General features: G+C 37.8%; 1 protein-coding gene across 2 annotated transcripts in view; it reads right to left on the minus strand.

Annotated features, from left to right (window-relative positions):
• The window catches only part of WAPL (WAPL cohesin release factor), a 95,279-nt gene that overhangs the window by 62,572 nt on the left and 10,237 nt on the right, over window positions 1-22,470 (minus strand). For both annotated transcript variants that reach the window (XM_090278323.1, XM_090278322.1), the window contains exon 3: window positions 389-1,435. In XM_090278323.1, the coding sequence (XP_090134449.1) occupies window positions 389-1,435 (1,047 nt within the window). The remainder of the gene's footprint in view (window positions 1-388; window positions 1,436-22,470) is intronic.

The following is a 22,470-nucleotide window of genomic DNA, read 5'->3' on the forward strand; positions in this document are numbered from 1 at the left end:
TCTAAAAATCCAAAATCTATCCTTATGTCTCCAATGTACTTGAATTTTCAAAACTGAAACATCAAGATGTCTGCTAACCCTGAACACATACACCCACACCCTCTCTCTCTCTCACTCTCCCCCTCCCTCACAAATTCTCAAGTACTAACAGTACAAGTAAAAAAAAATATATGGAAAGACTCCACGATCTACAAATTAGTTCCTTATAATGCAGAACTTAACTATTAACATCTAAAATGTTGTACCTTTGGATAAGGTAATCTGTAGTTCTAAAACAGTACTTCTACTAAAATTAAACAAATTAAAATTGAATATCTAGGAGGAAACTGTAGCTGTTGATTTAAGCTTGACAAGCATTTATTACAATAATATTTTTTTTAAGTCTTACCTGTATTATTAGTACTAGATTGACTGTCCTGGGAATTATCATTGCTTTCTGGAGGAGGATGCAAGGAGGGTGATGGAGCTGTTTTAGTTCTTTTGTTGCTTGTCTTTCTTTCCACTTGACAGTCATCATCTTCTTCATCTTCACTTTCACTGAGATCATCAAAGCCAAAATACTTAATTTTGTAATTAGAACTCCCAGAACCTCCTTCATCACCTCCTGTTTCATCATGATCTTCAAAACCAAAAAATTCAAGTTTAACATCTTTTTTGGATTTAGTATTACTAGGTCGAAATCTAGTAGTGGTCTTAGAAGTTGCAATATCTGCCTTTTTTCTTAGACGGCCAGCTTCTCCCAAATCGGCAGGAGTTGATGCAGTAAACTCATCCATGCTGCGTTCCATAGTATCCTGTATGGTAACATTACAAACTGACAAGCAAGATGGATGTAAAACAGTGTAATCTCTAGTCCGTCCAACTGTCCCTCTAAAACTGGTCCCACAACCTACACTGCCTTTCTTTGCCTGATTCAGGCCATCTTTACTTGATTCATTGTTTGCTTTGGCTAAAGCCTGACTGGTGCCATCTAACAGCTTATCAAAATTTGATGTTCCTTGTGATGATTTTGCTTTATTGACCCTACAGTACGTCCTACAGTTGCTTGGCCTAAGAACGCTTTGCATGATGTCTTCTTCCTCAATGGCTTCATTTAGATTCTCCAACTGATTTTTTAAATCTTCATCCTTCATCTCCAAAAGAGGATCACTATCCAAACTTAAGATACAATCTTCTGATCTGACATCTTCGAAATCATTATCCCATTCATACAAACCAGTTCTTACAGATCCCTTAATCAGAGATATTTCTGATGGAGATTCCGACCTTTTTCCAAGTTGGGAGTTCCAAGTATCATTTGTTTCCTTGATTTCATCAGCTTTGTATCCAGAAGCCACTATAGTTTCTGCATTGGGTTTCTTAGTACTGTCTTCAGCATTTTTGTAAATATGGTGACTATTCTTTTCGTATTCGTCACTAAAATTCTCCATTTTATCTATAAAAATTAAAAATAAGTCAAAGGATTAAAGACGAGTGACATCAAAGTTAACAAATAAGGATGTCTAATAGCACAGAATTAAATTGTGAAATATTTACATATTTCCCCTTCTACCTTTTTAGTGTATATATATATATATATATAAGCTCTCATGTCTTCTAGTGACTTCTCTATAGGCATCCAAGTCCCTTAAAATTATTACCCTAAATTCAAGATTTTTCAGTAGTGCTAAGCAACTGGATCAATTCAAAATGATATATAAATGACTCAGCCAAACCTCAGAGGGAGAACGGGTTTTTCAAGTAAAAATGTATTCTGTAGAATAAAAACAGTATTAACAAAATAAATGAAAACATTCTGATGTGTTTGTACTTCTCTGGGGTAGGACTACTCATCAGGCAAGCCAACTGTCTAGAAACCTGTCCAGGATCACGTTTCTTTTCTTTTTTTTTAAGATTTTATTTATTTATTTTTAGAGAGTGGAAGGAAGGGAGAGAGGGAGAGAAACATCAATGTGTGGTTGCCTCTCGCAAACCCCCAACTGGGGACCTGGCCTGCAACCCAGGCACGTACCCTGGCTGGGAATCAAACCAGCAACCCTTTGGTTCACAGGCTGGCACTCAATCTACTGAGCTACACCAGCCAGGGCTGTTGTTCCACTTATTTATGCATTCATTGGTTGCTTCTTGTATGTGCCCTGATCAGGGACTGAACCCACAACCTTGGCACATTGGGATGGTGCTCTAACCAACTGAACTACCCGGCCAGGGCCAGGATCAGGTATCTTTAGCTATTTCTGCTTTCCATTCTTTCTTCAAATCAATTAAAAGGCACATGACTTCCTTTTTTTTTTTTTTTTAAACCGTGGCTCTGATATGCCTAAGTTAAATTGCTACACTGACCATTTATGCCTATCAGCCAGGAGTAAATCTTAAACTGCCTATTATTCATTTTGAACTTGAGGAATTCGGTCTTGCTGTCTTTAACTTTTATCAGACATTTTTGTTAACAAAATACTGAAAACCAAAAATTAAAAGCTGACTATGACATGTGATACTTTTTTTCCCCCTCACCCGAGGACATTTTTTTTTTCATTGCTTTTTAGAGAGAGAAAGACATCAATGTGAGAGAAACATCAATTGGTGGCCTTCTCCTATAAGCCTTGACCAGGGACCAAACCCACAATGCAAGGCATGTGCCATGACCGGAAATCAAACCCGTGACCTTTCAATCTACAAGATCATGTGCCAACCATCTGAACCACCCTGCCAGGGCCACATCTGATACTTTAAAGGGAGTAGCAGTGAAGCCAAGTCTAAATTCACACCTGAAAAAATAATACCACTGCTTTTATAACAAATGGAAAAAGCACGGGTAGCTGAGTCTGGAAACTATTATTTCCTTGGTTAAGTTAGTTCTTTAGAGCTCAAGGCAAGACCCCTAACTTTGGGAGTTTTCCTGAAGGTTTCAATTTCCTCACTTGTTCAAAAAGAAAGCCACTGACCCAAACTACTTTACATTGTTACTGAAAAAATTACTTAGTGGTAAAAGCCTATGAGAATGCTTAGTATAGCTACACAAATGTCTATAAGATGTCACTGAATGTCATACTAGATCATATTTATAACTGTATAGCGCCTCCCACTGTCTTAATGTCACAAAATTTATTTAGGCTGCTTCTAATTATTTTATGTAATAAACACTGTCTGACTTAAAAAGTTAAGTGAACAATAAACTTTATTATCCATGTTTTTAAAAATTACTACTCCAAGCTTTACTTATTACTCCCATTAACCCTAAAGTCAGAAAGTCCATATTATGTCTTAACTATTCTCATAAATAAGCTGCCTTTCATTAAGTCTTGTAAACCTATCTTATAAATTTGTTTTAAGTGCAAAGAGTAATAAAGAGTCCTAGAGAAACAAGCTATATCTAAAAGATATACAATTAAGTTACATTAGTAAGGATAATATATTCATGTATTCAATTATATAGCATAAACAATCCTACAGTTGAATTACTGAAGTACACTTCATATTTTTAAACTTCTGAAATACATTACAGTACACAGATAAAAAGCCAATTTAATCAATAAAAAGTTCTGTGTAAGAAAAACTGTCCAAGTTCTCCACAGGAGTATTCTAATAAATGCTTTTGCTGCCCTGACTGGCGTTGCTCAGTGGGTTGGAGAGTCATCTTGTAAACCAAAAGGTCACTGGTTCAATTCCCCATCAGGGTACATGTCTGGGTTATGGGTTTGGTCCCCAATCAAGGTGAGTATGAGAGGCAACCAATCAATGTTTCTCTCCCACTTGTATGTTTCTCTCCTCTCTCTTCCTTACCCTCTCTCTCTTAAAAAAATTCCCAACCAGGTTGCATGCCAGATCCCCAGTGGAGGGCAGAGGAGAGGCAACCAGTCAATGTTCCTCTCCCTTTCTTTCTCCGCCCCCCCCTTCCCATCTCTCTAAAAATAAATTTTAAAAATCTGTTTTTAAAATTCCGTAAGCATGTCCTCAGGTGAGAATTTTTTTTAAAAAAACCTCCCTTATGTTCTATGTCTATCAGCTTTACACCTGCTGTTTTTCCTCAACTAGAGGGTGAACAGTGGATGTGTATAATGTTTGGTACAAGACATAGCTGAGCACCATCTGCAATTATATACTTAATGCCTTTTGACATCACTACATTTTAGCATCACTAGATAGTTACTTAAATCTTTATTTAGTGTATTAAGTAACATAAGGGAGGAAATTTATCTTAATGAAGACTACATGGAATTTGGGAATTTTGAGTAGCATGGCGTTGAACCACATAGCTAAGTCAATAACTACATGTGTAAAAGTTTGACAAGTCATATATCATTTTGCTTACCTAAAAAATTAGTGAACAACCTCACATAAAAAATTAAATGCCCATTATTCCCTTAAGGATTCTTAAGTTTAAAAGGAAACAGATGATTCCCTTAATAATAAAAACACAAACATATCAGTACTTGCAATAATATGAGTATATACATACTTTTATAAAGTAAATTAAACATCTGAGATGATGTTAAGACTTCAGTGAGTGAAGTGAACAAAAGTGGGACGGGAAGTTTGATCAAAGATCTATAAATGCGTTTCACAGGTTCTGTGAATCTTGTGAAACTATGGAAAAAAATGCTGTGCACACATTTGTCAGAGACAGCATCTATAGTTTTACCAAGTTTTCAGACACTCTAAAATATATTTTTTTACTGGTTTAAAGGACAAGAGAAGGAGCAAAATATATGCAGGAGATCAGTGTATGTTGACTGAAATTTCAAATCTCTACAGAAAAGATGGATTATTCAATAAAGGGTACATAAATATGTGGGAAAAAGTAAAACTGGATTTTTCCTCAAACATGAAAATATATTCTAGATGAATCAGACTTAAACATGAAAAATGAAACTCGATACATTTTATAATATAAGAGAACTTTTTAAAGATTTTAGTTACTTATTTTTAGAGAGAGGGGAAAAGAGATGGAGAGAAAAACCTCACTGGTTGTCTCCCACATGTCCCCAACTGGGGACCTGACCACCAATCCAGACATGTGCCCCAACAGGGAATCGAACCAACAACCTTCCACTTAGCAGGCCAGCGCTCAATCTACTGATCCATACCAGCCAGGGCATAAAATAAGAGAATTTTTTTAAATGCATTACTGGAATCAGGAAGGTTCTTTCACTGATACAAAACCCATAATCCATATTAATTTACAAAAAATTTAAAATTTCATCATGGCAAAAGTTATCAAAATAAACAAAATGTGGAAAATATTAATTGCAATTCGATTCATTTTTAGAAGATCAATTTCTTTAAAGAGTTCCTACAAATCCAGAAGAATGAGAAACCTAAGTATGAATGAGAAAGATAAAGCTCTTAAAATATAGGAGTATATCTTTATGACCTCAGGCACAGAAGAATTTCTTCAAAACAAGATACCAAAAGCATTAAGCATAAAGGAAAAGATATTTCACCAAAAGCAAGTCTGCACATTAAAACGAACACCAAACAAACAAAAAACCACTACTTACAAGAACTACCAGACAAACCAGAATGGAAGTGGGGACTGTGAAACTTATAAAAGGAATGCCTACAACTCAACAGTAAAAAGATAACAAGGGACTTGACCAATAACTTGATGAGAAAGGATATGCAATAAACACAGAAAACATAAATATATTAAAAGGTGCTTACTTTCATTAGTTATTAGAAAGATGCCAATTAAAACCATGAGATATGACTTTGACTGGAATGCCATGCCTAAAGGAGGTATGCCTGGGCTCTGGTTGTTACCAAAAAGCCCTGAGGAACTGGGATTGACTTTCAAAGGTAATAAAAGCCCACAAGAAAAAAGGCCTGGTACCTTGGTTTCTTCTGCGGTTCATGGCAACCTCCTTTCCAGGGAAGGAACGAAGGTTGCTTTCCTGAAAGATGGCTAGAAGGAACCTTAAGGCACAATGGAAAACCTAAAGGACTTGGGAAAGACAGGTGTCCACAGGCAAGGCTGAATGGCAGGTATGTGGCTCAGCTTCTGTGCCCTGAAGGACGACTAAAAGTCACCCTAAATGTTCTTTGTGTAAGTTCCAGCAAAGCAGACTTAAAGATAAGATGTGATCATTTGCTGCTCTTGTGTTTATGCAAAGAAACAGGATAAATTAAAACTGGACTTAATGCAGTCCCTTTAATGACAAGGAAGGTAATCTTAAGAAGAAAAATCGTGATTCAAGGAAAATCACAATGCTCAGTGGTAGACTATAAAGTAGTGCAGCTGTCTTTAAAGCTTATTTTCATTTAAAGTTTGTTTTCATTTGAAAGTTAAACATCTGTGACATCATCAAAAATGCTTAATTTACAGGCAAAATGAATGTCAAATGCCTTGCAACTAAACTGGACGCCTCCCCATTAAGAAAGTCTCACAGATTTAGAGCCTGGTTTGTGGGTTATGTTGCGTAAATTAACATGTGCTCTGTTTTCGTAGGGCATAGGCCTATGATCTGATTACCTGAGTGATTGTACACAGAGGTCTCACTTAATCCTGTCTGCATCACTGCCTCCTGAGATTCAACGATTTGGCTAAACTAAGTGGTTGGGTGGTCTGTGGGCTTCACTTTAAAACTGGTTTCTCACCCTGGCTGGTGTGGCTCAGTGGATTGAGCACCGGCCTGCAAACCAAACCAAAAGTTCGTAGGTTCAATTCCCAGTCAGGACACATGCCTGGGTTGCAGGCCAGTTCCCCAGTTGAGGACATGCAAGAGGCAACTGATCAACGTCTCTCTCACACACTGATGTTTCTCTCCCTCTCTTTCTCCCTCCCTTCCCCTCTCTCTATAAATAAATAAATAAATAAATATTTAAAAACAAAACAAAAACTGGTTTCTCTTTTCTATCCTAATGGCTTGGACAGAAAGGGCCCAGAGGTCTGAGAGAGGGAAAAACCCTAAAATATTCCCCTGAGCACAAACTAAGTATAGTGGGCAAAAGGGTTTTGGACAGGTGTGATGTACCTTGCACACCTTCCTCCAAAGAAGCCTTTTTTTCGCTAATGTGGGACATTGAAAAATTAATCCCTGCCTTTTGTCATCTAGTGGTTATGGATTGAATGATGCCTTTTAACCCTGTTGCCAAATCTGTTGTCGCCAGAATACAACAAGGATGCCAGCCTGTTAAACCGAGGACGCCGTTGTCCGGGGTCAGCCAACTGATCTGGAGTCTGCAAGATACCTCCCCATGTGGGAAGGCCATCCTCCCCTCCACACCCCCACTCCTATTAGGGATTTCTGGACCCAAGGGTAGGTAGGAGGACTATGTCCAGACTGAAGCAGCTAGAGGAACACAAGACCTTCACCCATTGTCCTTTTTAAGATTATAAAGGGTCTTAAGTCTGAGAGGGAGAATTGTTACAGAGTGGGGGTCCCCACAAAAAAAATTAATTTTTTTAAGGAAATGAGACATTACTACACAACCACAAGAAGTGTTAAACACAACACAGCATATGATCCGGAAACTCCACTTAAGAAGTACTTACCTAAGAGAAATGCATGCATATGTGCATCAAAAGACCTATTATTAAACTGAGCCATATAAACCTCTATTTTTAAAGCAATCAAATATTAGAAATTCCACATGACTCAACATTACAGAAGTAAGCTCAGAGCAACATCATTCCAAAACAATGAAACCTAAATATTCATTAACAGGATAACCTATAGTCTTTTCATACAAAGAAATACTGCATAGCAATAAAAAATAACTGAAACTACATTTCTGTAGGAGCATATCTTAGTACAACCACTACAAAGAGCAATTTAGTAATATCTTTTAAAATAGAAAATGTACATGTCAAAGTAATAAACTTACCTTTAAGCAAGCAGTTTTATTTACAAGTATTTACTCAACCAAATAACTTTCCATTAGTAAGAAATAAAATAAGGAAACTCACAACATTGTTTCCTAGTTTTTGCTTTCATAAACAATACAAATACCTATCAATTAAAAACTAAATTATCATACAGCCACATATCTAAATACTATATATCTATAAAAAAGAATGAGGCAGGTGTACATTATGTAAAGATATGCCTGCCCTTAGAGATGGGGATGAGTAAAGACATCTCTATACCTCTTTAATTGTATACTGTCCATAAACAGTCTGGTCAAAAGCTTAAAACATAAAAATTGGCAAAGGTACACATATTAGTACTTTATAGTAGTACTATAGTTATCTTTTTTGAAGTCCTTACCTGTTAAAGAATTACATTTATGTATGAAATACAATATCTAAATTTACTTCAAAATAATCCATTTTAAAAAGAGAATAGGTGGGGATAAAAATAAAACAAAAGTGAAAGTTTGCTGGTTCCAATCCTGGTCAGGGCACATGCCTAGGTTGTAGGTTCAGTCCCTGATTTCATTTAGGAAAGGCAACTGATGAATATTTCTCTTCCCTTTTTCTCCCTCCCATCCCCTCTCTAAAAATTAATTAATTTAAAAAAAACAACAACAACACAAGCTGTGTTTACTGAAGCTGGATGGGTACGCACACATTAACAACATCTACAAGATCTGTCTGGAAAAAGTATAGCCATTGTTAACATAATGAGGATGGTCTGCACGACATAGATGTAACCTGACGGCCAAGGAGAGTGGACTGGAATGCACATGTGTGTACAATGACAAGTTCACTGTACTAGTTCGTGGATGCGGTAGATACCACTGAGTGAGCATGTGTATTATGTGGCTGTCACGTTCAAAATGACTAAGCGAGTAGAACAATAAATCTGCATCAAATTTTACATTAAGCTTAAACATTCCTCTGCTGAAACTATTTGGATGATTCAGAAGGCCTCAGCTACGGGCAACTGGTGATTGGCAGCTTTATCACGAAAACGTGCCCACTCATGGATCACATTTCATGCGGAGTTTTTGGGCAAAACATCAAATCCCCAGGTGACTCAGCCCCTCTACAGCCCAGATTTGGCACTCTGCCAAAACTGGCTTTTCCCAAAATTAAAATCACCTTTAAAATGAAGATTTTCAGACCGTCTATGACATTCAGGAAAATACCACCAGGCAGCTGATGGCGATTGGGAGAATTGTGTGAGGTCCTAAAGTGCCTACTTTGAAAGGGACTGAGGTGTCACTGTCCAATGTACAATGTTTCTTGTATCTTGTATCTGCTACAATAAATGTCTCTATTTTTCATATTACATGGTTGGATACCTTCTGGACAGACGTGTATTTTTCCTTCACCCTACTTATAAAAAAGTGAAGATATTTTCTTTCACTTTTCACCAAACCCACCACTACAAAGATGAGGAAAGAGAAGCTCAAAGAAGCCAATAACAGCAAAGGCTACCAATTAAACCAATAGCCAAAGACCTCATAAAAAGACCCATACTGAGTTCTATTACATTACACTACCTATAGTGATGGCTGCTAAAAAAATGAAATACTGAAGTAGACAAACCATCTTTTTTTTTTTTAATTGCTGGCCTTCACCTTTACTTAAATGTGTTATTAAGAGGTGCAGCTCTGGCTGCTGTGGCTCAGTGGATTGAGCACCCGGCCTGCAAACCAAAGGGTTGCCAGTTCAATTCCCAGTCAGGGCACATGCCTGGGTTGTGGGCCTAGTCCCCAGCTGGGGACTCATGAGAGGCAACCACATGTCAATGTCTCTCTCCCTTTCTCCCTCCCTCCCCCTCTCTAAAATTAAATAAATAAAATCTTTAAAATAGTAACAACAACAACAAGTCCAACTGAGAGGTTAAAAATCTAATGTGTTGGGCAAATATGTATCACATGTGCCAAGAACTAAATTTAAACAAAATCTTCAACCCTGGAGGGGTCCCTTAGTTGGTGAGAGCGTCATCCCAATATACCAAAGTTGTCGGTTCGATTCCCAGTCAGGGCACATACAAGAATCAACCATTCAATGTTTCTTCCCCACTCTCCTTCACTCACTCTCTCAAACCAATTAAAAAAAACACATACACCTACAACTTCTGCTAGGAAGACTGTGCAAATCAGAAAGAAGTGGCTTTGGAGCATAATGCATGAAATAATGTGGAAGGTAAAGGGGTACTGCCATTATGTGCAAGCTGTTTCTATTTTTATGTTTTCATTTTTAAAGATTTTATTTATTTATTTTTAGAGAGAAGGGAGGGAGAGTGGGAGAAAAATATTGATGTGAGACAACATTAGTTGGTTGCCTCTGGTATGCGCCCTGATCAGGGGCCAAACTGGCAACCCGGACATGTGTGCCCTGACCGAGAATGGAATTGGTGACCTTTTCCTTTGCAGGACAATGCCCAACCAACTGAGTCAAACCAATCAAGATGCAACCTGTTTTTAAATTAAATATCTGCGTAGCTATGTGAGAAGAGGGAAAAACTTATTCAATGTGTAGAAATCATTCAATTAATAGGACCTATAAGACTGATGAGCAAGAATAGTAAAGATGAATTAGAACTGCCCTACAAAGAAGAGGTTGCAGAGGAAAGAGTGTACTCCTTTCTCATAAAAGAAATATTTGAAAAAATGGGACTTGATTAAAATAATAACGTCTCTCTGCAAATAATACTGTTAAGAGAAAGCCACAGACTTGGAGAAAATATCTACAATAAATGTATCTGATAAAAAGCCATGCATCCAGAATACATAAAAACTTTTAAAGTTCAATCAGAAAATAAACAACCCGATTGAAAATAAGCAAAAACCTGAACAGACATCACCAAATAAATAAACTGATACCAAATAAGCACTCATTGGTCATTACAAAAATACAAAAGGCTAATTTCCTTAAAATATATGAAGAATTTTCACACATCAATAAATCCAACATCCCAGTAGAAAAAGCTAGAGACACGAAGAGCCAATTAACAAAAAAAAAAAAAAAAGAAATGAGTAACTTATGAAAAGATCCTCTATGTCATTCACAATTAAAAATCAAAGTACACAACATTATACAGGTATCCCCCATATAACACAGTACTTCTATAACATGATTTCGCTCTAAACACGGTTAGAGAATAGGGGAAAACTCCCGTATAACACGAAATTAGGGAATTCCTGTACAATACTGAACATGATAAAATGTTAGACTGTATTAATCTAATAAACTCATCCATCAAAGAATAAAACCAACATTAAATGCTTGTTGGAAAAATATATGGCTGTAGTCAATTCAAAGTGAAAATCTAATCGAGCCAGCAGAAAACAGGATGAATGCAACAGTAGAATTTGCTAAGTCTTTAAGAGGGAAAGGTTTTGATGATATGACTGTAGAAGATATCCAAGAATTGCTGGTAGAAGAAGAAACTGATTAAGCAATTTTGGTAGAAACGACATCTGGAATGTGCCAAGATAACTTAGGGGAGTATAGCACTGATGAAAATGAAGTTAAACAGTTTACTCTAAAAAGCATAAAGAAAGGCATAGACTTAGCCAAACAGTCATATTTCTTAAAAGAAGATCGTTGCACAGAAGGAGCACAAAGTTTGAGAACTTCAAAAGTGCTTAGCACCATATAATGAAATTTATAAAGATCTCTCAGCTAAAAGCGAGCAATCTAAAATAACAGGTTTTTTGCAAAAAGTAGAGCATAGAAATCAAGACAATGCTGAAGAAAGTTCAGAGGATAAGGATATCTTGTCACAAAAAAACAACAAAAAAAAAACGCATTCAGTTAATGGAGTTTAGTAGTGATGAAAAAAAATTACTTAATTCATATTAATATGTAACACTTAATGAAAATTGCTTTAATAAAGATAGTTCTCTTAATTATAAAAATATAATAGTATATTTTTAATTTTTGGAAAGTAACCCCCCCCTTTTTGTACTAGTTTTTGTTTCATATAACACGGATTTGCATAACATGGCATTTGTTAGGAACGTAACAGTGTTACACAGGGATTACCTGTACATCAATTGTATCTCAATAAAAGTAGGAAGAAAATCAAAAGTAAAACAAAGCTGAACTATATTTATATTCACTAAACCCTCAGCATGTTTCTGGTACTGTTCTAAATATTATACTTTCCATCTATTAATCATTTGATCTCATAGCAACCATCTGAGGAAAGTACTATTACAAGTACATAGCTTTTATCCAAAATTCCAACATCCAAAAAATTCTAAAAACTAAATATTTTCAAATAATGGATTTTGAAGCAAAACCTCACCTAAGTGAGGCTATTGATAGTATTTATCCTACTAGGATGATATTTTCATGAAGAAACACTGTCTTCGAATGCCACCTAAGACCCTGATGGATAGTTTTTAAAATATGTATTTTCTATATTCTAAAATAATCCTAAATCCAAGACAAATCTGGCCCCAAAGGTTTCAGATAAGGAAATATGACCCTGTATCCCATTCTGCAGATGAGAGACAGCAGACCTAAGTTACTCGTTGATGGCCACAGTTATTAAGTGGTGTGTGTTTGAAAAATAAAGCAACTTAAAAATAACACAAAAACATTTAAGAAACCCAAACGTCTCACATCAACAAGGAACCAGGAGCTCCAAGATGGCAGAGGAGTAAGTGGAAGCTACACTAACCTCCCAGTACCAATCTGGAATTACAACTAAATTGTAGAGAAATCATCCAGAATAACCAACTGAACACTAGAGTTGGAGTGGGGCCTTATAACCACAGACAGACAGAAGAATCCACTTCATCACAACATGACTGGTAGAGTGCAGAGGAGATGCAAAAGGACTGGCTGGGCTCTCACGGGTGTCAGTTAGAGGGCCAGAGGAAATTTTCACTGGCCAGAGGGCTTCCCCTGAGAAGTGTGGGGTCTAAACCCAAAGCTGGGCTCCCCAGCCTACAGCAGCAGAGCCAGAAAGGAACTAATATAGCATCCAGCTGAGAAAAGCAGCAGGATTTCTGCCTGCCAGGGAAAGACAGCTAGAGTCACACAGAGCCTTTTAAGGGCCAACACATAAAATTTTGTTCACAGCCACTTACCCTTGGCTCCGACAAAGGAGGAGCAGAGTGGACTAGAGACACTTGAGAAGAGTTTGGGGATGGTGGCTTTGAGGAAAGAACTGAGGGAGCAGCCAAAAGGATCCCCATGCTGAGTCATCCCCCACAGCACAGGATCCTTCTTACTCAGGCAGAGCACTCCCCTCCAAGTAGCATCAGCCTGAGGGGAAGCAATAGCCCTGCCTCCCTGAATTACCCTGCTCCCCGTCCCCTGTGGTGCTTAACCCTGACTGCTGATTACAGACTTGACTAGATTAACAACTGAAGGAGACAATCAGACTGCGGATCAGTACTGTCCTAGTCTGGAACAAGCTGCCTAGGGCCAGACTGGAACAGCATCTGACAGCACCAGTGAGTGATCCAGAAAGAGAAGAAAGTGGTAAACACTAGATATTACTGAGACAAATTTCACCACAGTCTTCACGATTTGCATTTTCACTCCTGCATAGCAATTTACACTCATTTCTTGAACATAAATCACTAGCTTTTATTTTATAGTTTATTTCAAATCTCCTATTTTGCTCTTCCCTTCTCTTACTTCATTTTACCTTATTTCCTTTTATTTCCGTTTTAAATTCTATTTTCTCTGTACTATGACTTGTTTCCATTCCACACTATTTCTCCCCTCTCCAGCCTCTCAAAACCATTTTTCTTGTCAATAGCTATTTCACATTCCTTTTTCCTTTCTTAAAATACCCTTAATCTCTCTCCACCTTTAACAATCTTTTCTCATTGGTTGTGGATATGGTGGTGGTGGTGGTTGCATTTCTTCAATTTTATTCCTAGATCGTAACTATTTTTGTAATCTCAAATTTTACGGTTCCCCTCTCCTACTCCTCTTTGCCTTCCTCCTGCCCTTCCTTTTTTGATTTAAAATTTTAATTTTTCCGTGGCTTAGCCTGGTTTTCATTCCTCACTCTTAGTATTCACTCTCTCCTCTGTAATATCCCAAAATCACTTTCCTTTCCTCTACACATCTCTTAAGCTTTTCTTTCTTTCTTTTTCTTTTTTTCCCTCTGATTCCCATCACACCTATATTAATCTTCGCTCATTGGTTGCCAACAGGGGCTGTGGTGTATCTTTTTCTAAAATTTGGTTCCTATTTCTTTCTTTTTCTTTTTTTTTGTTTGGTCTCTCTCACTATATATGTATTTTTTAATTTGTGTTTCAACCTAATACTATATATTACCCTCATAACACTTCTACCTTCTTCCCTCCCTTTTTTACTTATGAGGTAAATTTTACTTTATCTCATCACCTTGTCCCTATTCTCTACTGTTACTATTGCTCCTCCATCTGCAGTCCCAAAATCATTTTTCCTTAGTTGCTCATCTCATATTTGTTTTTTCTTTCATATACTAGTCCTAATCTCTTTAAACCTTCATTCATATTGGCTCTTTTGCTGTTGATTGTGTGATTGTGGGTGGGGGTTAATTTTGTGGCTGTGGGTTTCTTTCCTGGACTGTTTGACTTTGTTCAGGCAGCACCTGTGCACCTGTAAAACATATACAAGATGTGATTGGCAAAGTGACTCTCATTCAGCCAGCCAGAGAAAAGAACCCACCAAGAAACAACCCAACAACAACTAAAACCCAATCACAACCAGAGAGCCCACATAAACAGCAAAAGGGCATGACAAGAGCATCAAATGCAGGAGATTAAGGGGACTGCACCACTGAATTACACAGGTCTCCTACCACCAAAGTTCACACCATGAAGACAGGGAGTCAAAGCAGATCAATCCAAGAAACAGAAACTAAGAAAATGAGGAGACAAAGAAACAACGCCCAATCAAAAAGAAAGGAGGAATCCCCAGAAAGAGTGCTAAATGGAATACAGGCAATAAATCTATCAGACATAAGAGTTCAAATTTATGGTTATACGGCCCTAGCTAGTGTGGCTCACTGGACTGAGCACCAGCCTGCAAACCAAATGGTCATCAGTTTGATTCCCAATCAGCGCATATGCCTTCGTTGTGGGCCAGGTCCCAGTTGGGGGCACACAAGAGGCAACCACACACTGATGTTTCTCTTCCTCTATTTCTCCCTCTCTATAAAAATAAACTGTTAAAAATAAATTATGATTATACAGATGCTCAAGGCGCTCAGTGAGAACAAGGAACTCTATGGAAGCTACAAGGAACTTAATGGGAATACATCAGCCTGAAAAAAGACATAGTAACTATCAATAAAAGCCAGGAGGAATATGAAGAATATCTGAAATGAAGAATACAACAGAAGGAATTAAAAACAAACTAGATGAAATAGACGATCAAATCAGCAAGCTGGAGGACAAGGGAGAAAAAAATCCTCCTGAGTAACACAATGAAAAAAGACTGTAAAAGAACAAAGCAGGTTTAAGGGAGGGTAGGACAACATGAAACATAATAATATCCCTATCACAGGAATACCAGAAGGAGAGAGGAGCAAGGGGTAGAAAACCTGTTTGAAAAATTAATGACAGAAAACTTCTCTAACTTGATGAGCAAAAAAGTCACACAAGTCCAGGAAGCAAATAGGGTCCCAATTAAGACAAACCCAAAGAGGCCCACACCGAGACACATAATAAAAACAGGAAATTCAAAGACAAAGAGAGAATCTTAAAGGTAACAAGGGAGAAACAGCTAGTAACATACAAGGGAGATCTCATAAGGCTATCAGCTGACATTGCAACAGCAACACTACAAGCCTGAAGGGAAAGGCAAGAAATATTCCAAAAAATAAAAAGCAAAGATCTGCAACCAATTACTCTACCCAGAAAGCCTCTCATTTCAAATGGAAGGCAAGCCCTTGCTGGTGTGTCTCAGTGGCTTGAGCACTGGCCTAGGAACTAAAACGTCACTGGTTCAATTCTCAGGGCACTTGCCTGAGTTGCTGGCCAGGTCCTAAGCCAAGAGGCAACCAATCAAAGTATCTCTCATATGTCAATGTTTCTCTTCCTCTCTCTCCCAGCCTTTCCCTCTCTCTGAAAATAAATTAAAATGAAGGCAAATAGGACACAAAGGCAAACACAGCCAGGAGACTTCCGGCCAAGATGGAGGCCTAGACTGGCACGCTCTGTCTCGCTCCACAACTAACAAGGACTACAACTACTGCAAAACCAGAAATAACCAGAAGTTCCAGAAAATAAATGGAAGTCCAGCGTATGAAGTTATAAAGAAGTGGTGCTCGCCCAGACAAGTAGGAGGGGCGAAGCCGGGGTGGAGAGGTCAAGCTATGCTGGTGGTGGCGGTGGCTGGACGGCAGTAAGCACAGACAGCTGTATTTAAGGGGAGGCAAGAAACACCTGGGGAGCAATGCCAGCTGCAGACCAGACCTGTCAGCTTGCAATTCCAATGCCAGTGAAGGCAGACCGCCCATTGCCTTGGACTGTAAGGCCCGGAGGTGATGGGGATGGAGGAGAAGGCTCCCGGTCTCTCAGCAGAGAGTGAATGGCAGGAATCAATCTTGGACCCCCACCCCCAGAGAAAACGCTACAACATGGTGAGAAGGGTCACCTGATTGTGATGAGTGCACAGGGTTCCGCCCCCTATAGCGTAGGAGGTGTGACAGCCCCACCCAGGAAGCAAAGGTAAACACAAAACTGTCAGGATGGCAGAGATCCCAGTGACACAGCTGACCAGACAGCAAATATCCAATCTAACGAAGAAGCAGATAGGAAATCTTTCTGAGGCACAGTTCAGAGCTTTGGTTATAAGAATGCTTACAGACCTAACAGCAGATCTTAAACAAGATGGGGAAAGAATGAAGGCTACTCCTGCTGAAATGAACAAAAACACATACGAAACTAGTGGTGAGGGAAATAAAACCAGGGATCAAATCAACACATTGGAACAGAGAAAAAGAACGGTCAACCAGTGCAGAAAGAGGAAACGGAAAGTGACGAAAATGAGGAGAGGTTCAAAAACCTCTGGGACAGCTATAAGTGGGCCAACATCTGAATTGTAGGGTTGTCAGAAGGTAACGAAGAACAATTAGAAATTGAAAAATTATGTGAAAAAATAATGAAGCAGAACTTCCCTAACTTGGGGAAGGAAATAGACTTACAGGTCCAGGAAGCACAGAGAGTTTCAGATAAACTGAATCCAGGGAGAACCACACCAAGACACATTATAATCAAAATGTCAAAAATTAAAGATAAAGAGAGAATCTTAAAAACAGCAAAAGAGAAGAAAAGAATTATGTACAAAGGGGTCTCAAGACTATCAGCTGATTTCTCAAAGGAGACTCTGCAGGCAAGAAGGGACTGGCAAGAAATATTCAAAGTAATAAAAATCAAAAACCTACAGCAACGATTCTCTATCCAGCAAAGCTGTCATTCAAAATAGAAGGTTAGAGAAAGTGCTTCCAGGACAAAGTAAAACTGAAGGAGTTCATTAGATCCAAACCACTGTTATATGAGACATTAAAGAAACTTGTTTGGAAGAAGTAGGATCAAAACTATGAACATTAAAATGAAAACTGTATCACAACAACCAACAGCAGAAGCTAGGGAATCGAAACAAAGGCAAACTAAGTAGGCAACAAGAATGGAAAAAGAATTATAGGTAAGTGGGAAGGGGGAAAGGGGAAAGGGAGGGAGATGATGCAGGAATTAAGCAGCATAGTAGGAGGAAATGGAGTAGACAGGAAGATGTTGAGAAGAACTATATGCACAACCAATGGGCATGGACTAAGCGGGGGGCAAGTGGAGAAAGGGGGGGTCACTGGGTGGAGGGGAACAAAGGGAAAAGAAAGTGGGACAACTGAAACAGCATAATCAATAAAACATATTAAAAAAAAAAGATATAACCCTTGTAAATATATATGCACCCAACAAAGGCGCACCCAAAGATATAAGGAAAATCTTGGAGGACTTCAAGAAAGGTATCAACAGCAACACACTCATAGTACGAGATTTTAACACACTATTGTCAACAATGGACAGATCTTCCAAGCAAAGAAACAGCAAGGATACTGTGGCACTGAAGAAAACTCTAGATCAAATGGAGTTAATTGGTATATACAGAACCTTTCACCACAAAGAAGCAAAATATACATTCTTTTCAAGTGCACATGGAACATTTTCAAAGATAGACCACATGACAGGACACAAAACAAGCCTCAACACATTCAACATCACTGAAATCCTATCAACCATTTTCTCAGATCACAATGGCTTGAAATTGGAAACAAACCTCAAGGAAAAAACTCAAAAACATTCAAATCCATGGAGACTGAACAACATGCTATTAAATAATGAATGGTTTGACAATGCAATCAAAGGAGAAATCAAAAAGTTTCTGGAAACATGAAAATTAACACACAGGAGCCCAAAACTTATGGGACACAATGAAGGCAGTGCTGAGAGGGAAGAACAGAGCAATACAACCCTACCTAGAAAATATTTAAAAATTTTCAAATAAACCACTTACCCTTACATCTCCAAGAACTAGAGGAACAACAACAAAGCCCAGAGTGAGTACAAGGAAGAAAATAATCAAGATCATAGAAGAATTGAATGACATAGAGACTAAAAGAACAATGCAAAGGATCAATAATCCAGGAGCTGGTTGTTTGAAAAGATAAACAATTTAACAAGACTCATCAAGAAAAAAAGAGGACTCAAATAAATAAAATAACAAAAAAGGCAAAATCACAACCAATACCACAGAAAGAAAAAAATTGTAAAAAAATTACTACAAACAACTATATGCCAGGATATTTGACCAACTGGGCAAAATGGAAAAATTTCTAGAAACATATAATCTTCCAAAATGGAATCAAGAAGCAGCAGAAAGCCTGAATAGACCAATACAACTAATGAAATTGAGGCAATAATCAAAAAACTCCCGGCATACAAAAGCCCTCTACCAATGGCTTCACAGGCGAATTTTACCAAACATTTAGGGGAGCGCTAACTCATATCTTTCTCAAACTATTCTAAAAATTCAAGAAGAAGGAAGACTCCCAAACTCTTTCTATGAGGTCACTATAACCCTAATTCCAAAACCACGTCAAGATACAACAAAGAAAGAAAACTACAGTATTCCCTCACTTATCGCAGGTATTACATTCTAGACCCCCACCCCTACAATAGGTGAAAATCCACGAAATAGAAACATTACATTTATTTTATTATTTATATATTTTAAAGCTTTATAAACCCTTACCACACACTTATAAACCGTTCCCAGTCCCTTATTAATCTTCCCCACTCCCTTAACTTTTTCCACACTTTTATAAACACTACTTATGTTCTTAAACATATTCTACACTCTTAAACCTACGTAACTTTAACAACATACATTTACAGTACTGCAAAATCCCGCGATATAGCAAAAAATCTGCAATAAATAATTAAATATAATATTTTTAAAAATCCCGTGATACAGTGAGGCTGCAATAAGTGAACCACGATATAGAGAGGGACTACTGTACAGGCCAATATCGCTGATGAACATAGATGCTAACACCCTCAACAAAATATTGGCAAACCAGATCAAGTAATACATTAAAAAGATCATACAAAGCCCTGGCTGCTGTGGCTTAGTGGATTGAGTGTCGGCCTGTGAACCAAGTGTTGCCGGTTTGATTCCCAGTCAGGGCACATTCCTGGGTTGCCCGCCATGTCCCCAGTTGGGGACACGAAAGAGGCAACCACACATTGATGTTTCTCTCCCTCTCTTTCTCCTTTCCCTTCTCTCTAAAAACAAATAAAATTAAATTAAATAATAAAAATATTTAAAAAAAAAAAAAAGATCATACACCATGATCAAGTGGGATTCATCCCAGGGATGCAATGATGGTATAATATTTGCAAATTGATAATCTAAATATATCACATAAAAACAAAATCACATGATCATATCAGTAGACACTGAAAAAGCATTTGATAAAGTACAGCACCCATTTATGATAAAAATGCTCAGCAAAGTGGGAACAGAGAGAGCATACCTCAACATAATAAAAGCCTTATATGAGAAACTTACAGCCAACATCAAACTCCACAGATAAAAACTAAAAACCTTCCCTCTTAGACCAGGAACAAGACAAGGGTTTCCGGTTTCACCACTTTATTCAACATAGTATTGGAAGTTCTAGCCACAGCAATCTAACAAGAAAAATAAAAGGCATCCAAATTGGAAAAAAGTAAAACTATCATTTTTAGCAGGTGACATGACAGTGTACATAGAAAACCCTACACCAAAAATCTACTTTACCCAATAAGTGAATTTGACAAAATAGGGAATACAAAGTCAATATTCAGAAATTGAAAGCATTTTTTTCTACACCATCAATGAAATATCAAAAACAGAAAGTAGGGGGAAAATCCCATTTACTATAGCAACAAGAAAATAATGTACCTAGGAATAACTTAACGAAGGAGGTAAAAGACCTGTACTCGGAAAAATACATAACACTGAAGAAAGAAATTAAGGAAGATACAAATAAATGGAAGCATATACCATGCTCATGGATGGGAAGAATCAACATCATTAAAATGGCCATACTACCCAAAGCAATCTACAGATTCAATGCAATTCGTATTAAAATACCAATGATATATTTCACAGAATTAAAACAGATTACTTCAAAAATTTATCTGGAACTAAAAACGACCCCAAATAGCCTCAGCAATCTTGAAAAAGAACAAAGTAAGAGGAATCACAATACCTGATATTAAACAATTTTACAAGGCCACTGTAATCATAACAGCCTGGTACTGGCATAAAAAGATGTATAGATCAATAGGACAGAATAGAGAGCCCAGAAATAAACCCAGGTCCTATGGTCAATTAATACTTGACTAAGGGGGTAGGAGCATAAAATGGAGTAAAAACAGCCTCTTCAACAAATGCTACTGGGAGATCTGGACAGGTATATATGCTAAGAAATGAAACTAGACTACCAACTACACCATACTTTCCAATACACTTGAGATAGATAAGGACTTACCAGAAAGCACAGAATCCCAAACAAGTAAGACCTGAAGAGGGCTACACCAGGACACATCATAATCAAAATGCCAAAGGTTAAAGATAATAGAGAATCTTAAAAGTAGCAAGAGAAAAGCAGAGTTATCTACAAAGGAGTTCCCAAAAGACTATCAGCTGATTTCTCAAAAGAAACTCTGCAAGCAAGAAGTGACTAGCAAGAAGTACTCAAAGGGCTGAAAAGCAAGGACCTATAAAGCTATCATTTAGAATGGAAGGGCAGATAAAGTGCTTCCCAGACAAGGTAAAGCTAAAGGAGTTCATCATCACCAAGCTCTTTTTTATATGAAATGTTAAAGGACTTAAGAGAAAGATCAAAACTATGAACAGTAAAATGACAACAAACTCACAACTATAAACAAATGAATCTAAAAAATCAAAAACAAAAACAAAAATAAACTAAGCAAACAACTAGACCAGGAGCAGAATCATAAGATATGGAGACCATATCAAATGTTATTAGCGGGGAGGGGGAAGGGGGAGAATGAGGGGAAAGGTATAGGGATTAAGTAGCATAATGGTAGGTATAAAATAGACAGGGGAATGTTAAGGATAGTAAATAAAATGGAGAAACCAATTTTTCCAAGGCGGGGTGGGGGGGGTGAGGGGGGCAGGTTCAGGAGGTGGAGTTCAGGCAGTAATGGGAAGGAAGCTTTGCTCAGTCTCCTGCCACTCACCTCCTGCTGTGCCGCCTAGTTCTAACAAGCCACTGACAGGTACTGGTTTGCGGCAGGGGGTGGATAGAGACCCCTAATATAAAGGACAATAAATAAGAATTGGATGGTTGGAAAGAAGACCTCCACCAGAACTTCTGATGAAAAAATTCTAATATGAAATACATATGGAAAATATTCTGAAATGCATTAAGTACTATACAAAAATGTTTTGTCACCTGCACTTTCACTCAAGCCCTAAGAATGATCCTTTTACTAAGAAAACAGTTTACAAGAAATTAAAGTTCTACTTTAAAACAAAATGAATTTAATTAAAATTAAGAGTGCTGATCTGGTTGGGCGGCTCAGTTAGTTGAACCGTTGTCCCATACACCAAAAGTTTGTAGGCTCATATGCCATCAGGGCACACACACCTAAGCTGCAGGTTCAATCCCCACTGGGGGCGCAAGCAGGAGGCAACATTGATGTTTTTCTTTCTTTCTCTCTCTCTCCCCATCCCCCCACATCCCCGCCAAAATAAACAAATATATCCTAGTGTGAGTTTAAAAAAAAATTAGGGCTTCGGAATTTACATACTGTTGAATTTTCATTTGTATACAGCACAAATATTAAAAAGTAGAATATACTTATTATCTGTAAAAATAAGGTCAGTTTTATTCACTAAGTATTATAAGTAGTTTAACCATCATTTTTATTATTTTTAAAATTTACTTAAATAGCCCTGGATGGTGTGGACCAAGTGGACTGAGTGCCAGCCTGCAAAGTGAAAGGCTGCCAGTTCGATTCCCAGTCAGAGCACATGCCTAGGTTGCGGGCCAGGTCCCCAGCTGGGGTCATGCAAGACGCAACCGATCCTCTCCCTCTCTC

Source organism: Furipterus horrens, unplaced genomic scaffold (genome assembly GCF_987537825.1).
Source record: "Furipterus horrens unplaced genomic scaffold, mFurHor1.1.pri manual_scaffold_5, whole genome shotgun sequence".
NCBI classification, from domain to species: Eukaryota; Metazoa; Chordata; class Mammalia; order Chiroptera; family Furipteridae; genus Furipterus; species Furipterus horrens.